Source organism: Notamacropus eugenii, chromosome 4 (genome assembly GCF_028372415.1).
Source record: "Notamacropus eugenii isolate mMacEug1 chromosome 4, mMacEug1.pri_v2, whole genome shotgun sequence".
Lineage (NCBI taxonomy): Eukaryota > Metazoa > Chordata > Mammalia > Diprotodontia > Macropodidae > Notamacropus > Notamacropus eugenii.
Genome location: NC_092875.1, coordinates 70,912,649 through 70,930,862, shown reverse-complemented (window position 1 = coordinate 70,930,862; position 18,214 = coordinate 70,912,649). Strand labels below are relative to the sequence as shown.

The following is an 18,214-nucleotide window of genomic DNA, read 5'->3' as shown; positions in this document are numbered from 1 at the left end:
TTGAATATTGTAAGGAGAATTAATGCTGTGATGGATTTGTAACATAGTCCTTGATTATAGGATAAAGATAACCTTTAGTTTTAGACCTGAAGCAGTTTATAAGTAATTCAGTTCTTTCCATTCAGGGACTAACAAGCCACAGGCAGCTGGCAACAGACTTGAAGAGGGGACAGTGGTTCAGTCAAAGTCAGAGCTGCCAAATGAACAGTCCACACATGAGAATTCTGGGGACGCTTCTGGGTGCTTGTTTGATGTGCAGCCAGTAGGACATGACTATGTGGAAGAGGTAATATTGAACAGTGTTTGTTACTATTTGAATCAACACAATATTTACCATTTAATGTGAGACAGAATGATCATAACCAAGAAATATAGATATAGATTTTTTAAAACTAGGAAGACTGTTTTCTTGAGAAGTTTAAAAATTAACCTGTCCTTAACTTTACTAACAAGTCTTTATGTAAAAAAAATTAGAATATCACTTAGAAATTTTTTAAATCTTAGAAAGTGGAGCTGTAGTACTAGAAATTGACAGCAAGGAGACCATGAGATGGGCAGGGAAGGCCACCGAGTGTTATGTAGGGTAATGTCACCTCTTTCCCCTCTATCTACAGGATAAAATGATGGAGAGGGCACTTATAGAATGTTAAAGCTAGAAGGGAATGTCTGAAATCCTCCCCCCCGCTTCTAGAAAGCTAAACTGGGGTTCTAAAATCTCAGGATCATATATTTAGAGCTAGAAGGGACTCTGTAGGTCATTTACTGTAATCTCTTTATTTTATAGATGAATAACCCAGATTCAGAGAACTCAAGTTTCTAACCCATGATCACACAGAAAGCTAGGATTTTCACCCACGCTTTCTGATTTCTTCTGACTCTTTTGGCTCAGTGTTACATGGTTAGTTAGTGGCAGAACCAAGAGTAGAACACAAATCTCCTGATTCCTAGTCCAGCGTTCTTTGTGCTTTACTACACTGCTTCAGTTAAGAATTAACTCTCTTCATGTATAGCATGTGATTTCTGAAACCCCATATGGAGCTGTTTATTAAGAGACTGAACATGCCATTTAAAGTGTTCAGTTTTTTCCACTGATAATATGTAAAATTGTAAGATTGGAAGGAACCTCCTGTATAGTGATGATAATAATGATAATTAGCATTTATATGGCACTTTAAGTTTTACAAAGTACTTTACAAACGTAAAGTTTGTAATTTGATCCTCATAATGACTCTGGGAGGTAGGTATTATTCTGCAGATGAGGAAACTGAGGTTGAGAAAGGTTACGTAATTTGCCCAGGATCACAGCACTAGTATCTATATAGAACAAGTTAGGATATGATCTTATCTTATCTTATGTTTAAAAATCTCTAAGACCAAAATTTGCAAGACTTTTCTTTAACTTATGCTAGGAATAAACAACTGTTATTGGAAAGAGTTTCTTCCATATATTTAGCCCAGGCAATAGGAGAGTATTGTTTCAAAGGTTCCCATAATTGTAAAGGTCTTTGAATTTCTAAAATTCCACTTGTTTTAATTTTGGTATTTTCTATTGACCCTATATATATATAGGTTATAGGTTTTATATATATTTCCTTGAGGATCTTGAGATCTTAACAGGGATATAGTTTCCATACTTGAAAAAAAATCAAAAAACACTATGACACAATAGAGTCAAAGGTGAAAATGTTTTTTATGCTATATGCTTAGGCCCAGATAAAGAAGGAGGAAGGTATGTACAGTTTTGGTGGGAAATAAAATGTGGTTGGCATGGGGCCTACAAAAGGCTGAATGGTAGACTGTGACTCTTTAGATTTCAAATTAAGTGTTCTTTCCACCATGTCACACTATCTCTCTTTACTTTGCTCACCTGTACTTAATATGAACAGAATGTGAGAAGTCTTTCTTAGTGATAGATTGCTGAAATGGTAGTAGTTCCTTTGAAAACTGTCAAATTAAAGTCCTAGATCAGATACCAAATAAGGAGAAGGAAACTCCCAACTTTTATTCAATATTCAATCTACCAATATTTTTAAAGTGAATAGGTAGAGGGGCAGCGTTGTATGGTGAATTTGGAATCAAGCAGATCTGGGTTCATGTCTTCTCTGTCATATACTGATGTTATGACCCTGGGCTAGTCTTTTAGAGTCCTGAGGCAACCCTCTAAGATGATACTTTGCCAAGCAGAAGTCCGTGTGCATTGATAGAAGGTATTCTTCCCTGGGTGCTCTTTATGATGATGATATCGCAGGTCCTGTCAAAAACTAAAACACTGGTTTAACAAGTCGGTCCTAACTTGGAGTAGAACCAAGTCAACTCTTGGTTGGCAGTTAAGTTTCACTTTCTCCTTCATGTGATTATATGAAGCAAAGGATTATGCTGGTCAGTGAGAGGAGACAAAGTTTAGAAAAAAACATAGCCATTTCCATCATATAACTTATGGTCAAGGTAGGGGAATCAGATGCAAAAGGGATAACTACAAGATATAACACTTTGGGACCTGCCAGGAGTATTATGCCAAAATTTTTTTAAATAGTGAGCAAGGCTCCTAAAAATGGTATTGTAAACATAATAGTTGGCTGTTTTGTGGTCAGTGTTAAAAAAGTAGGCACAATGTCTGAAATTTAAGCAATTTAGGGGTTCTTAGATTATTTTGCAAGCTGCATGTGATTGCTTAACTTTGTTTGGTGTCTCAGGTGCACAATGATGAAGGAAAAATGATTCGGTTTCACTGTAAGCTGTGTGAGTGCAGTTTCAATGATCCTAATGCCAAGGATATGCACCTGAAGGGACGTCGGCACCGACTGCAATACAAGGTGAGATACTAACTGCTCTTTAACAGTTCTGCTTCCTCAGAATTATCTCTTTTAGATGGAGGTGACCATTCCAGTAGATTAAGAGAATGAAAATGTTTTTGTTCATTTGATCTATAGGTTCCTAGAGTGGGCGCTACTGTTCTTTGGGGGGTCTGGAACAATCCAGGGGGTAGTAGTAGCCTTGGGTGCAATTGGGGGGCATTGAATATAAAAATAAGGAGACGGTGGAAGTATATAGTAAGAAGAGAAGAGAAGAAAATTTTGGAAAACTGTTTGTACATGTTTCATCTGTTGTATAACAGAGTTAAATAATACAAATATATACATAAATACACAAAATGCGAGTTGTAGCTGATCAATGGTCAAGTCCACTGACAGGTCTTAACAAGCAGGTGTTAGTAGGTAAGCCTGTTGCATGTTGTCTGGAAGTTCAGCATGCATTGGCAGGAATATGTGCGTGTAATGACTTGTTTACAGTATGATACTATACGGTTACATGGTGCGATACTGCATTGTCAAAATTTCAATGCACGAAATTTACAATATGCACAAATTTACCATAAATTACTAATTTAAGATGCATCATTTTAAAAATTTATGTTTTTTGAAATGATGTAAATTGGAAAAAACCTTTAAAGGGTCAAACACAGTAATTTCCAGGGTGCTCTGAGTAATTTTTTTTATGAAAAGGGACTTTTTAGGGACAACTCTTGGGGACTTTTAAAAAATAAGTATTTCAGATTATACAAAGCTTTAGCTCAAATAACTAAATCACTAGTAGATTTTTCTAATAGGTAATGAGTGCTTTGGCTTGGTAAGCCATGAAACAGAGAAAAACAAATTATCATGTAGTCCAGTGATATTCCCTTCCTCTTTCAAATAATGAATGGCACAGTAGCTAAAAAAAAAATGGAAGACTGAGAGTGCTAAAAATGAAATTCAGCTCAACAAGTATATAATAACTACCTGCTATGTGCAAAACTCTGTACTGTGCTTCATGCTGGGGATAGAAGACAGAAACAAAGCAGTACCGCCCCAAGGAGCTTCCATTGCTACTGGGGCAATGGAACATCTACATGTACAAGTAAATGTAAAGTATATATTGAATAATATGTAGTAATTTTAAGAGGGAGAGAGAATCAAATACCCAGAGAAGATTAAAAAAACCTAATGCAGGAAAGTAGCATGTTAAAGAAAATTAAAAGTTCTAAGAAGAAAAAATGAGGAGGAAGAGCATTCCAAACATGCAAAATAGCCTGTGCAAAAGCATGGAGGTGGGAGATGGACTGTGTATGTGGAGACCAGCAAATAGTCTGGGTGGGAAATGATTGGTTACTAATTTGGTGCCAGCTGCAGATATCTTCTTGACTATTCATTGACTATTCAGAACAAAGGTAAAAATCATCATCAAAAGAAAGGATAAAAATGAGAAGATGACAATGTGGAAGATGCAACAACTTCAACATGACCTTATCCAAATGAGCCATTGGTGCTGAAAATTATGATATGAAAAAGAAGCAAATAGAATAATATTAAAATTATTATTTCCTGCAAAATTTAGCTGATATGAAACAATTTCCACTACAAGGGTGCTAAATGAGCAGTCAGCAAATACTTCTGTAAAAAGTGGAGAGACATGGCAGTCAAAAGCAACTATAGTTTTGAATATTTGCTGAACAGTATATTGGAGAATGTTGGAAGAGTAAGTATTGCCTCAGAAAATAGCAAAAAAACAGTAGAAATGAAAACAAATTTACAGACAGTTTAGCACAGGGTACAGCTAGGTTAAATGACCCCAGGAATATGCTAGTCAGTTAATAAACATTTGTTAAGTTCCTACTAGGTGCCACACACTGGGCCAAGTGCTGGTGATACAAAAAAAGTCCTTGCCCTCAAGGATCTCATGTTCTAATGGGAGAGACCACAAGCAAATAAACTTGTACAAACAAGTTATATAGGATTAATGGGAGATAATAAAAGAAAGAAGGCACTAGAATTAAGAGGGATTGGGGAAGACTTCCTGTAGAAGATGAAATTTTAGCTGGGATTTAAAGGAAGCCAGACAAGCCAAGAGGTAGAAATGAAGAGAGAGAACATTCCAGGCATGGCAGAGAGCCGAAGAAAATATCCAGTCAAAAGATGGAATATATTATTGGTAAAACAGCCAGAAAGCCAGTGTCATTAGATTGAAGAGTACATGCTAATATGACATAGGAAGAGTGGGGTTAATTCATGAAGAGCTTTGATTGCTAAACAGGATTTTGTATTAATCCTGGAGGTGATAGGTAGTGATTGAAGTTTATTGAATAGTGGGTGACATGGTCAGATCTGCACTTTGGGAAAATCATTTCAGTGGCTAATTAAGTTTGGGCTAGAGCGAGGAGAGACTTGAAATAGAGAGACCAATCAGCAGGCTCTTGCAATAGTTCAAGTGTGAGGTGATGAAGGCCTGCACCAGCATCAGATAGAAGGTGAAATTGATAGGCTTTGGTAACAGGTTGGATATGGAATCTGAGAGATTCTGGAATCAAGGATTATGCCTAGGGATTTAGCAAATCTGAGGGACTGGGAGGGTGGTGTTGCCCTCTGTTGTAAAAAGTGAGAACCTGGTGACAATGTGGGTCAGATTCAGTCCTGAAGGGCAGCAAGATAGCTCCCAGCTATCTAGGTGTCCTTAAAGAAGAAATGTTTTACTCAACCCTAGGCAACAAGCAGAGCCTCTGCCTAACTTCTGTCTTATTTCCAGAGAATGGAAAATCTGGAACTTGACTCTCAAGAAAGGAATAAGGCCTCCCATCAATAGCTCTAATCTCAGTCCCTCAATTTTACCCCCAGGTTCACATCAGGGAAGAAGTTTTGGCCTGGATGTGGATGTGGATATGGGTCTGATGCTGGTTCCCTGAGGGCAGTGAGCTAGCTCCCTATCTTCATCCTGGATCTGGCAGGAAAGAAGAGCTGTGACTCATACCTAGGGCCCTCTGTGGTGGTTGTTCAGTCCTAGTCCCTGAGGGCAGTAATGTAGATCCGGTTGTAATCTTGTTCTTTTAAGGACAACAAGATAGTTTTTATGGTGGTCCAATCCACAAATGACCAAAAAATTTATTATGATGACAAAATCCCCCAGGATAAACCCAGAAAAGGAGACTATTTGCAAAACTCCTACAAGAAGAGTCTCTAAGAAAAACAGTTTGGCTGTAGAATCAAACAGAATTCATAGAAGAAATTATATAAGAGCTTGAAGAAAAAGAATGTAAAATGACATATAAATGACATGAGAGCAATAGAGGAAAGAAGTGGAAAAGAAATGAAAACTATTTAGGAGAGCCTTGGAAATAGAATTAAGAGCTTAGCTCAAAAGGTACAAAACCTTACTCAAGTAACAAAATCCTTGGAAATTAGCATGGGCAAAGCAGAAGCTAAATACTCCATGAGGAAACAAGAAATAATAAAACAGAGTCAAAAGATGAGAAATGGAAAGAAATGTAAGGGACTTTATTTCAAAAATAGCTAACTTGGAAAATAGACCAAGGAAATTTAATTTAAGAGTCATTGGACCAAAAAAAATCATTGGACTGCCTGAAAGCCCTGATTAGGAAAAGAACCTGGATATTACATTTCAAGAAATCATAAAAGAAAACAGACCAGACATATTAAAAAACAGAGGGAAAAGTAAAAAATATAATCTGCTAGTCACTTCATAAAAGAAACTGCAAAATGAAAAATTTTCAGGAATATCATAGCCAAAATCCAGAACTTCCAAGTCAAAGAAAAAATGGTGGTTGGTTAGTTGATTGGTTGTTACCCTTCATTCTTGAAGACCAAAATGACATCACTACGTTAGAATCAAGTTACAATGTGTCTGACTGTGGCTGATCAGACTAATATAAGCTCGGAATGCTCTACCACAGGTCAGGCACAAATAGTCCATATGAAGACTTGGGGTGGAGTCTCTAAATTTGCACATCTCATATTTTTTTTTGAGCTACTTTAATTCTGCTTTGCTTATAGAGCACAGTATCTTCTCTTATGAGGGCACACCATGTTGGGCAGTCTTATGCCAATGTCCTTTGTGATATATAATCAATTCCAGAGTTTTTAAGAGAAACCTTTTGAATGTCCTTCTATTTCTTTTTCTGACCACCTTGTGAACATTTGTGTTGTGTGAGTTCTCTGTAAAACAGTCTTTTAGGCAAATGTGTATTTGGCATTTGAACATTGTGACCAGTCCATCAGAGTTGCACTCTCTGCAGTAGAATTTGAATGCTTGACAGTTTTGTTTGAGAAAGGACCTCAGTGTCTGATACCTTTTCCTGCCAGCTGATCTTCAGATCTTCCTAAGACAGCTCAAATGGAAGCAATTCAGTTTCCTGGCATGGCGCTGGCATACTGTCCAAGTTTCATAGGCATACAGCAATGAGGTGAGCACAGTGGCTCTGTAGATCTTCAATTTGGTGGTCAGTCTACTATCTCTTCTCTCCCACACTTTCCTTTGGAATCTTCCAAACACTGAGCTAGCTCTGACAATATGTGCCTCAAACTCATTATCAGTGTGTATTTCCCTGGAAAGTACACTGTCAAGGTAAGTAAACTTATCCACACTATTCAAAACTTCTCCATTTGCTATAACCAGTGGTTCCATGTATGGATGGTGTGGTGTTGGCTGGTGGAGCATCTGTGTTTTCTTGGTATTGTTAGGTCAAATGTAGCACAAGTAGCAGAAAACCCATGGATCCAGTAGCATAGAATCTAGAGATCCATACTTTGTTGCATTTCAGCTTTAGAGGCTGCATTGAGTGCACAATTGTCTGCAAATAAAAAACCATTTGCCAACACTTCCTCCACTTTAGCCTTCACTGGTAGCCTCTTCAAGTTGAATTTACCATCAGATTGGTAACTGACCATGATACCCTGTTCATAGAAGGCATTTGACAACATGGCTGAAAATATCATGCTAAAAGCTTGGAAGCATTTCATTGTATTGAGAGCATGAGAGTGTTATCCATTATCCAGAACCCAGGCAAGCAAGCCATCATGAAATTAATATACAGTACTGATGAACTTCTCTGGGCAACCAAATTTTTACATAATTTTTCATAAGCCCTCATGACTGACAGTATCATAGGCCTTGATCAGATTGACAAATGATGTATATAGACCAACTGTCCTGTTCCTTGCATTTCTCCTGGAGTTGTCTGGCAACAAATACCATGTCAACCATTCCTTACCCTTTCTGAAGCCACACTGACTCTTAGGTAAATGACCATCTCCCAGGTGAAGGAACAACCTGTTAAGGAGGACTCTGGCAAGAATCTTACCAGCAGTGACTAAGAGAGAGACCTTCCTGTGATTGTCACAGGATAATCTGTTTCCTTTGTCTTTATAGAGATGGACAATGGAGGCCTCCTTGAACTCCTGGGGGGTAATCTCTTCTTTCCATATAACCCAGAATATTTCAGTCAGCTTTTATATGAGCAATGGACTTCCCACCTTGTAAATCTCAACCAGAATAGAATCAGTACAGGATTGGAGCTTAATGACATACATTCAAAACCTCTTCAGTTGGAAATTTGTCTAAAGAAGGATTGACATCAACTTGCGGTAAATGGTCATTGACTTCAGTATTGCTTGATGATGGTCAGTTGAGAACATTATAGAAGTGTTCAGTCCATCTCTCCAGGATACTGTTCTTATCATTAAGAAATGTGGCTCCATCAGCACTGAGTGGTTGAGATGCACCATATGTCTTTGGCTCATAAATAGCCTTCAGGGCATCATAAAAGGCTATGGATTGTTACTGTCAGTGTAGAACTGAATTTCATCTGCCTTCTGACTGAGCCAAGAATCCTGCATCTCTCTAAGCTTTGTTTGTACTTTACTTTTGATGGAGTTAAATGCTGCCTTCTTAGAGAGGGATTAACTATCCTGCTGGTAAACCCTGTGGTGTTCTGATTTTTCATTTAGCGGCTTTTGAATTTCCTCATCATTTTTGTCAAATCAGTGTTGATGTTTGGGAGTTTTCTGACCCAGATGAGAAAATGCAGTGCTGTACGCCAAATCTCTGGAAGTTGCCCACTCTGCCCACTTCTGCCCACTGTTGCCAAGTATGTGTTGGCTCAACTTTCCCTTCAAGTTAACAGCGAACTGTTCCCACTCAGAGAAGTGCTCTAATTTGTTGACATTAAGTCTCCTGATATTCATCTTGTTTTGGGGTCACCAGTTTTGTTGAATGTGAATATTTAGCTTGGAGAGGCTAAGTCTATGATCAGTCCAGCACTCTGTGCCACACATTGCCTTTATCACTCTCACATTCTTTCTGTCTCTTCCCCTTACGATAACACAGTCTATTAAGTGCCAATGTTTGCTGTGAGGGTATATATCCAGGAAATTTTTTTGCATTTAGGTAAATGGAAGACAGTGTTGGTTATGAGAAGGTCATGAGATGCACAGGTCTTCAGTAGTAAGTGACTGTTAATGTTGCTGGTTCCAACTCCATTCTTTCCAGTTCCTGCCATATCTGGTGGTCTGTGCCTGTCTCTGCATTAAAGTCATCTAAAATTATAAGCTTGTTTTTTTCCTCACATTGATGATGAGGGTCCTCAAATCTTCATAAAATTTTTCTTTAACTTCATCAAGGTTCATCATGGTGGGAACATGGCATGATGATGGTGGCATGATGTGTTTGTGCAAGTGACCTGTTGTTTCACTCCTTTTGGTAGGCATATAAACGTATTGACTAGATTAGTTTGATTGCAAAACCTATAGCAGCTTTATAGTGCCCCCTTTCTTTCTGGTCGTTCCAGAAAAATGTGTATCCAGCTCTGATTTCAGTAAACTGGCCTTCATTTGTCAACCTTATTTCACTCAGGGCTGCTATTTGGATGTGATATCCACCGAGTCATTTTGCAACAAGAGCTTTTTGTCTTTCAGATCTACTGGGTTTTGTGTTGTCTGTAGATGTGCACTCATTCCATGTACCAGTGATGAGTAGAATCATCTTTGTAGAAGTTTTTGTACATTTTTTTTGTGTGTGTTTTGACCACAAGAGTGGGATCTCTACTTGCTGCAATAAATAGGCCAGGGTTGGGTGAGCAGACCATTTTTAGGTCACCTTTTCTAGCTCCTTCCTCGCATCAGGAGTTGAACAGTGTGATCCTTAAAAGGCACCAGGTACCCAGGTATACTGAATTCCATTGCTCTTCCAGTGAGAAGACCACCCTATGGCCACGGTCACCTGTGTGTAGGGTTGTGACTACAGCTCCCAGCGTTTCCTTTCCTGCTACTTTATCATTTGCTTGTCGCCACGGGACTTTAAGATAGATAAAAATGGTAAAATGGTATAGGTGGTGTCTTTTGATTCATGTATAAATTGATTTAAGTGAGGTAGAGTTGCACAAAGTTGTTGGCCTCACTCTGTCTTCCAGAGTCATCACAGACCAGTGGCAGGACAGAATCAAGATGACTGGTGGATGGTTTGAGATGCAGTGGGTTACTTTGGCATCTTTGACATCTAACCAAACTCTAAACCTGCCACAGTGCCTGCTTCAGCTGCCTTCATGACTATTGGAACAAATTGTTCTCATTCCTCCATTCCACCAGAAGTCTTTGCATATTTGAGGAAGATACCCCCTTAACTCACTAATGGGTTTGAGACCCGTAGATTGCCCTCAGCCTGGTTTAGCTTGTCTGCCAAAATAGTTTATTGGGGTGTGGCCACTGCACATGCTATAGCTTCTTGGAGCCACAGTGAGAGTTAGGTGAATCAGGTAGACACCAAAGGTAGAAAGAAGCCTTGAAAAGGGCTCAGCAACCCTCATACCAGAATTATTAGTCTTCCCTGAACACATACAGCATTCCCAAAGAAAAAATTCGTCGAGAAAGAAAGAATCCTAGTACCAAAGAACCATAGTCAGGATCACACAAAATTTAGCAGCTACACTGTAAGTGAGTAAAGAGTATGGAATATGACATTGCAAAAGGTAAAAAATGTAAATCTGCAACCAAGAAGAATTTACCCAGAAAAACTGAGTATATTCCTATAGGGGGATAATGGACCTGCAGGGAAATATAAGAATTTAAAACATTCTTAATGGAAAAACTAGAACTGAATAGAAATTTGAAATATAAACATGGGAATCAAGAGAAACATTAAAAGGTAAATATATTTAAACAATAGAAGGAACTTTGTAAAGATGAACTTTTTAATGCTGTAATGGAGGGGATAGTAAAAGAGTCCCTTTAGAACCATAATGTCATCATCAGGAGTCATAGAGTGAGTCAAATAAGACAGGGGATGATAGTGTTATGTTTTGATGATCTCCAAAAAATAAAAGATAGGAATGCGGACACAGGTAAAAAAAGAGGAAGGATGGATCTTGGGGAGGGAGGGAGAAAAAATTTAAAATTTATGGAATTGATCATTGAAAACTGAAAAGAAATAAATTTTAAAAGAGAAGAAGGATGGTGGAACTTGTCACTTTGTCTCATAATGTAAGTAGAAGTTTAACAAACATGGAAATCATAGAAATCTGCTTCACTTGAACCTGACTTTTATCTGCTGTTAATTGTTAGGCCAAAATTAGCCAAATAGCAGAGAATTGATCCATACTTTGTTGCATCTCAGCTTCAGAGGCTGCATTGAGTGCACAATCATCTGCAAGCAAAAAATCATGCACCAGTATTCCCTCCACTTTAGTCTTGGCTTGTATCCTTTTCAAGTGGAATAATTTACCATCAGTGTGGTAGCTGACCTTGATGCCATCTTCATCCTTATTGAAGGCATTTACAACATGGCTGAAAATATCATTCTAAAAAGCGTGGGAGCAAGCACAAAGCCTTGTTTCACTTCATTGGTGACTGGGAGAGCAGAGCATTGTCCATTATGCAGAATCCAGACAAGTAAGCCAACATGAAATTGACGTACAATACTGATGAACTTCTCTGGGCAACCAAATTTTGCCATGATTTCCCACAAGCCTTCATAGCTTACAGTAACAAAAACCTTGGTCAGATTGACAAACATATACAGACCTCTGCTCTGATCTACTCCTGGCAGTTTCTTACCCAGGGTCATACAGCTAGTTAAGTGTCTGAGGCTGGATTTGAACTCAGATATTATAATTCCAGTCCCTAGCTTTCTATCCACTGCACTACCTAACTGCCCTGCTATTATTACCCCCATTTTATAGATGAAAGAAATTGAGACAAACAGAGGTTAAGTGATATGCCCAAGGTCACACAGCTAATAGATGTCTGGGTGCCAAATTCGTATTCAAGTCTTCTTGACTCCAAGTGTAGTGAAGTTTCATTTCCTCAACTTAGGAGGAGAAGAAATCATCCTAATTTTCTTCTGTGATACAAAGTTAGTCTCTATACCTGAATTAGGGAAAGCAAAAAAAGAGAAAGAAAACTATGGACCAATATCTCTAATGAACATTGATGCAAATTTTAAAAAATATATTTTTAGTTATAAGCAGGCATTTGACTTGATATAGCAAAATGTAGTCTGAGAGGCTATCCTTCCATAGGAACTCTCTTGTGCATATTTTAAGATCATACAATATTTCTTTGATAATGCAGCCATAAAAATAATTACTTATATAGACCCTCTGAATATTAAGAAATACATCATAAAACAGAAGACATAAAAAAACATAAAAAGAAGACATGCTAATCAAAGATATTCAGAAAGTATAGGCACAAAGGGATCTTTTTAACATCATAAAGTGTATCTAAAACAAAAAACAAACATCATATATAATTGGGTTACAGTAGAACCTTTTCCAGCAATCCTGGGAACAAAGCAAGGATGCTCACTCTCCCTAATATTATCTGATACAGCACTGAAAATGCTAGCATTAACAATAAGACAAGGAAGAAAGGAATAACGATATGTAAAGAGGTGATAAAATGATCCCTGTTTGCCAGCAATATGATGGTTTACTTGGAAAAATCCTAGGTAATCAGTAAATATACTGACAGTAGCTTCAGCAAAGTTTTAGCCTAAAAAATAAATCCTCAGAATCACTAGCTTTCTATAAATTAAGATGAGTACACAAGAAGCAATGAAAGAAAAAAGAATCTCATTCCAAATAACTACATAATGCATAAAATATCTGGATATCAACTTCTCAAAGCCTAGGAAAGACTCATATACATTTAATTACAAAGTATTCCTTAAAGAAATAAAGAACAACTTAAATAATGGAGGAATAAATGTATTTAATAGGAATGTCTGTGTAGAACCAATATAAAATTGTATGTTGTCTCAGGGAGGAAGTGGGGAAAGAGGGGGAGGGAGGGGAAAACATCTAAGATATGTAGAAGTGATTGTACAACACTCAAAACAAAATAATTTAATTAAAAAAAGATATTTGTAAGCATTTAACACATATATACCTGGTACATAGGAGCTATTTAATAAATGCTTATTTATTTCTTAAAAAAAAATAATGGAGAAATATTTACTGCTCATGGCTAGGTCACGCCAATGTAATAATGACAATATACCAGAATTGATTTACATTTTCAATGCCATATCAATCAAATTGACAAGGGATTACCAAATTCTGTAACTTGTTAAATAATAACAATTCATTTGGAAAAACAAAAGATCTAAGCTATCAAGAGAAATAATGAAAAGTAAGTATGAAGGGGGAATGGCACGTCCATATCTTAAACTGCATTATAAAGCAGAAGTCATCAAATCATCTAGTTTTGGTTACAGAATAGAGAGATGAATTAATGGAACAGGCTAGACAAGAGAGTCAGAAATAATAGTACTAAATAATCCAGTTTTTGATAAAGTGGAAAATATAAATTAACCAGGAAAAAAATCTCCCTAGTTGTTAAAAAGATGCTGGGAATACTGAAAAGCAGTCTGGTAGAAATTAGGCTGAGATCAACACTTTATACCATATTCTACAATACATTCTAAATAGATACATTACCTTAAAATTAAAGGTCAGACTATAAAAAATTAGAAGAGAAACATCGTATATCTCTCACAGCTATGAGTAGGAGATGTATTTTTATCTGAAGAAGAGATAGAAGCAATTACAAATGATAAAATAGATACTTTTGATTACTTGAAAGTGAAAAGCTTCTGCACAGACAACATTAATGCATCTAGAATAAGAAAAGAAGTGGTTGGATAGGAAATAAATCTTTTTATCAGATTATTCTAGTAAGATTTTGGTATCTAGGATATGGAAACTGTGTGTGTGTATATGTATATATGTATGTATATATGATTAATAGCCATTTCCCAAAAGATAACTAGTCAAAGAATGTGAACAAAGTTCTCAAAAGAATTGCAAAGTATTCACAACCACCTGGAGCAGTGCTGCAAATCATTAGTAATAAGAGAAATACAAATTAAAACAACCCTAAGGTTTCATGTCACATGACTTGCAAATGAGAAAAAAATGACAAAAAATGGCAAGTCAGTGTTGGAGGGGTTGTAGAAGGATAGGCATAATTACACATTGTTGGTGAAGTTGTGAAATGTTACAACCATTTTGCAAAGCAATTAGGAATTATGCAATTACGGTGACTAACCTCTTAAACCAGAGATTCCATTACTGGGCTTTTTCCCCAAAAGAAGTCATTGATAAAAAGAAAGTCATACACCAAAGTATTTATAGTATTTATAAATATTAACATAATAATAAAAAAATATAAATAATAATAAATTGTGTGTGTTCATCCTTCGTTGCCGAAGAAGACCATGCCATCAGAGAAATAGTGACATGACTTGCACTTGGCTTTGTTTTGAGTGAGGGAGGGCTGCGCAGGTCACCAGCTTCACTTCTTCTCCAGAGCCATCTGAATCCAGTGACCAGATGTTCATCAGGATGACTGGAGATGACCCAGCATGAGGCAATGGGGGTTAAGTGACGTGCCCAAGGTCACACAGCTAGCGAGTGTCAAATGTCTGAGGTGACAAATCAAATCTCAGGTCCTCCTGACTCCTGCACTGGTGCTCTATCCACTGCACCACCTAGCTGCCACAAATAATAAATTATAATATTTATAAATATTAATATTTCTATTAATAGAGAATTAGAAACAAAGTAGATGCTTATCAATTAAGGAATGACTAAACAAATTGGGGTACCCAAACATAATGAAATGTTACTATTCTAAGTATATATGATGAATACAGAGAAGCATGAAAAGTTCTATATGAATTTATATAAAGTGAAATAAATGGAGCCAAGAAAATAACATACCTAGTAACCAAACAATGTAAATGGAAAGAACTACACATCAAAAAATCAAAAGTAAATGTAGCAAAATTATAAAGATCAAACTGGCTTCATAAAAGAGATGAGAAGACACCCCTAAACTACCCCTGTTTGGAGGTAGGAGGTCCAGAGGTATTATACATTGCACATATTTTTATACTTTTTCAATGTATTGATGAGTTGTACTGACTTTTTTTCTTCTCTGAAAAGAAATACTATTTATCTGGATGACTTTCTGAGAAGGGAAGGGAGAAGGATACTTGGGATAACAATGGGATTTAAGAAAAAAATATGAATAAAAACTTAAAGAAAAAGGTTTATCTACTAAGACACAAAAATTATATGAATTAAATTATGAAACATTCTTTACTGAGATAAGAAACTTAGAGAAATGTATTGTTTCTGTTTGGGTCAAGACAGTATAGTAAAAAATTATTACAGTACTTGTTATTTTCCCAAATCAGTGACATTCTAATAAAACTATCAAAAGGTTACTTTTATAAAGCTAGGAAAAAACAATTCATGTAAAGGAACATTATGTCAAGAATCTCATGGGAAAGAATAAAAAAAGGAAGGATACTTAGAAATATTTGTTCTCACATTATTTTAAAGCATCAGTCATTGAAACTGGTGTTGTTTAAAAAAAAAATTGAAAAGTTGATCAGTGAAACAGATTAGGTATCTGAGATCCAGAAGCAAATAAGCTTAGTTCAGTTAACCCAAAGATCCCGTCTGCTGAGGTAATTATTTGATAAATTATTTGATAAAAACTACTGGTAAAACTGAAAGACAGTTTGGTAGAAAATAGGTTAAACCAACGTCTCATACCATGTACAATAATAAAGTCCAAATGAATCCATGACCTAGGTAGAAAAGATCACATCAAAAATAAATTAGACCAGCAAGGAGGAAAACGCCTTTCACGGCTATTTAGAGGGGAAAAGTTCTTGACTAAACAAAGGTTAGAGAAGATCACAGGGGATAGAATGGAAAATATTGATGATACAAAATTAAAAAATTTCTGTACTAAAGCGATGCAGTGAAAATTAGAAGAGAAACTAGGGAAAATATTTGCAACAAGTTTCTCTGAAAGTATTCAAGTTTTTTGATATATGTAGGATATATAGGCAACTGATTAAATATATAAAAATAAAAATTATTCTCCTACTGAGGATTCAAGTGCAAAGAATGAAATATTCCCTGCTTGTGTTGAGCTTAAATTCTAATGGGGGAGAAAACAAGTACACAAGTTAATAAATGCACTTACATGTACATGCACACACAATAGTTAAATGTAATGGAACTTGTTTGGGAAGGAGGCCACTAGCAATTGCGGGAATCAGGAAAAACTACATGCAGAAGATGATGTTTGAGCTATATCTTAAAGGAAAAGAGGAATTCTTAAGCGGAGGTAAGGAGGGAGTGTCTTTCAGACATGAGGGATGGCCATTGTAAAGGCATGGAGATGGAAGATGGAGTGTTACATTTAAAGAAATGGAGGACAGTTTGGCTTTACACTGAATCTGAGGGGAGGAAAGGGAAGAGTAATATCCAATGAAGCTGGAAAGATAGGTTGGGCCCAGGTTGTATAGGTTTTAAAAGCCAAGTAGAGGACTAATCCTAGAGGCAGTAGGAAGCCATTGGAGTCACATGGTCAACAAAAAGTACTTTGATAACAGGAATGGTGAAGTACTTGAAGTAACAAGAGGTAAAGAAGGAATGCATACCAGGTATGGGGACATAGAATGTTGTTTGGAATAGACCATTTTGGCTGAACTGTAGAGTATGTGGAGTGTAATAAGCAGTAAGCCTGGTAGGTTGGAGACCAGGAAGACTGAATAGTGAAGGACTCTAAAAGCCACAGGGCTTACCTTTTAAATACTTCACTTGTCATCTGATAAGATCAGAGTACAGTAAATCTGTCACCTCTCAATTTTCAGGCACTGTTAGCCATTTTTACCTGCCTTTCCTCGGTCAAAGATCTTTTTTTCCTTGGTAGAGAAAAATAGGAGCAAAATTACAATTTAGTTTTATGTTTGTTGTCCATTATCCCATCCACCCTTATTAGTGGTCCACTTGCTTTCTTTATTCTCTTTCCCCCTCTATGCCTTAAAAAATCTTTCTATTCTCCTTTGCTTTCTTTATGAACCTTGGGTCTTTCTGACTTATAATATTCTTAATACAGTTCTTAGGGAATTGTGCCATGCTTTTATATTCATTTATTCTCTGTTAGCAGATCTTGCTTCCACTTTCTTTATATATCTTTAAAAAATTAAGTTGGTGAGTTTGAAAGCACCTCTAATGGTATCTTTAGACAACATCATTTTTTCATCCTATTTGAAATCCTTTCTCTTTTTCTCTTCTAAAGTAGAACTTAGTTTCCTCATCAAGAAAATAAGTTGATTATTCTGTGAATGAATTTTTTTCCATGAGTTTTTTTAAATTAAATATTTCTATCTTTTGGCAGAAAAAAGTGAATCCTGATCTCCCAGTTGAGATTAAGCCCAGCAATCGAGCTCGGAAACACCATGAAGAGAAAATAAAGAAACAGAAACAGAAAGATATGTTGAAACGATGGAGAGAGGAGCAACAGCGTCATCTTATAGAAATGAGGTAGAAATGGGATGAAATTTTAAAATTATGGACTTTCCAGAGATGGTTTTTTTTCAAAACTTATACACTCATGTTATAAGTAAGTGACCAATTTAACTGTTTCCTCTGAGAGAGGAATGTTGATCACTCCCAGTATCTTTATTTAGAGATCAGTCATAAAAAAATTTCTTTATGTTTGGATTGCTTATTTGACAGATATTTTGAATAGTTGAAAATTTTCTAAATTTTAAATAATTTTGAGTAGTTGTCATAGTAAAATCAATGTTGATTTGATTATTAGAGAATTTCATTTAAGTTCTAGCAGTATCAATCTCATTTCTTTCAAAAGATCTAGAACTAGAAGGAAATTCAGAGCTCATCTAGTCCAACTTCTTCATTTTACAGATGAGGAAAGAGGCTCAGAGAAATAATGATTTGCTGAAGGTCACACAGGTAGTAAGTAACAGAGCTAAGATTTGAACTTTGGGCCTGTGACTCCAGGTTCAGCCTTCTTTCCACTTACATGGTTTCTCTATGCTTTTGTCAATTCCTGATACACTTTTG

The 18,214-nt window shown here is 36.5% G+C and overlaps 1 protein-coding gene across 6 annotated transcripts in view; it reads left to right on the top strand.

The window, feature by feature from the left end:
* The window catches only part of ZFR2 (zinc finger RNA binding protein 2), a 130,878-nt gene that overhangs the window by 53,619 nt on the left and 59,045 nt on the right, over nt 1-18,214 (top strand). For all 6 annotated transcript variants that reach the window (XM_072601775.1, XM_072601776.1, XM_072601777.1 and 3 more), the window contains 3 exons: nt 126-286; nt 2,694-2,813; nt 17,526-17,671. In XM_072601775.1, the coding sequence (XP_072457876.1) occupies nt 126-286; nt 2,694-2,813; nt 17,526-17,671 (427 nt within the window). The remainder of the gene's footprint in view (nt 1-125; nt 287-2,693; nt 2,814-17,525; nt 17,672-18,214) is intronic.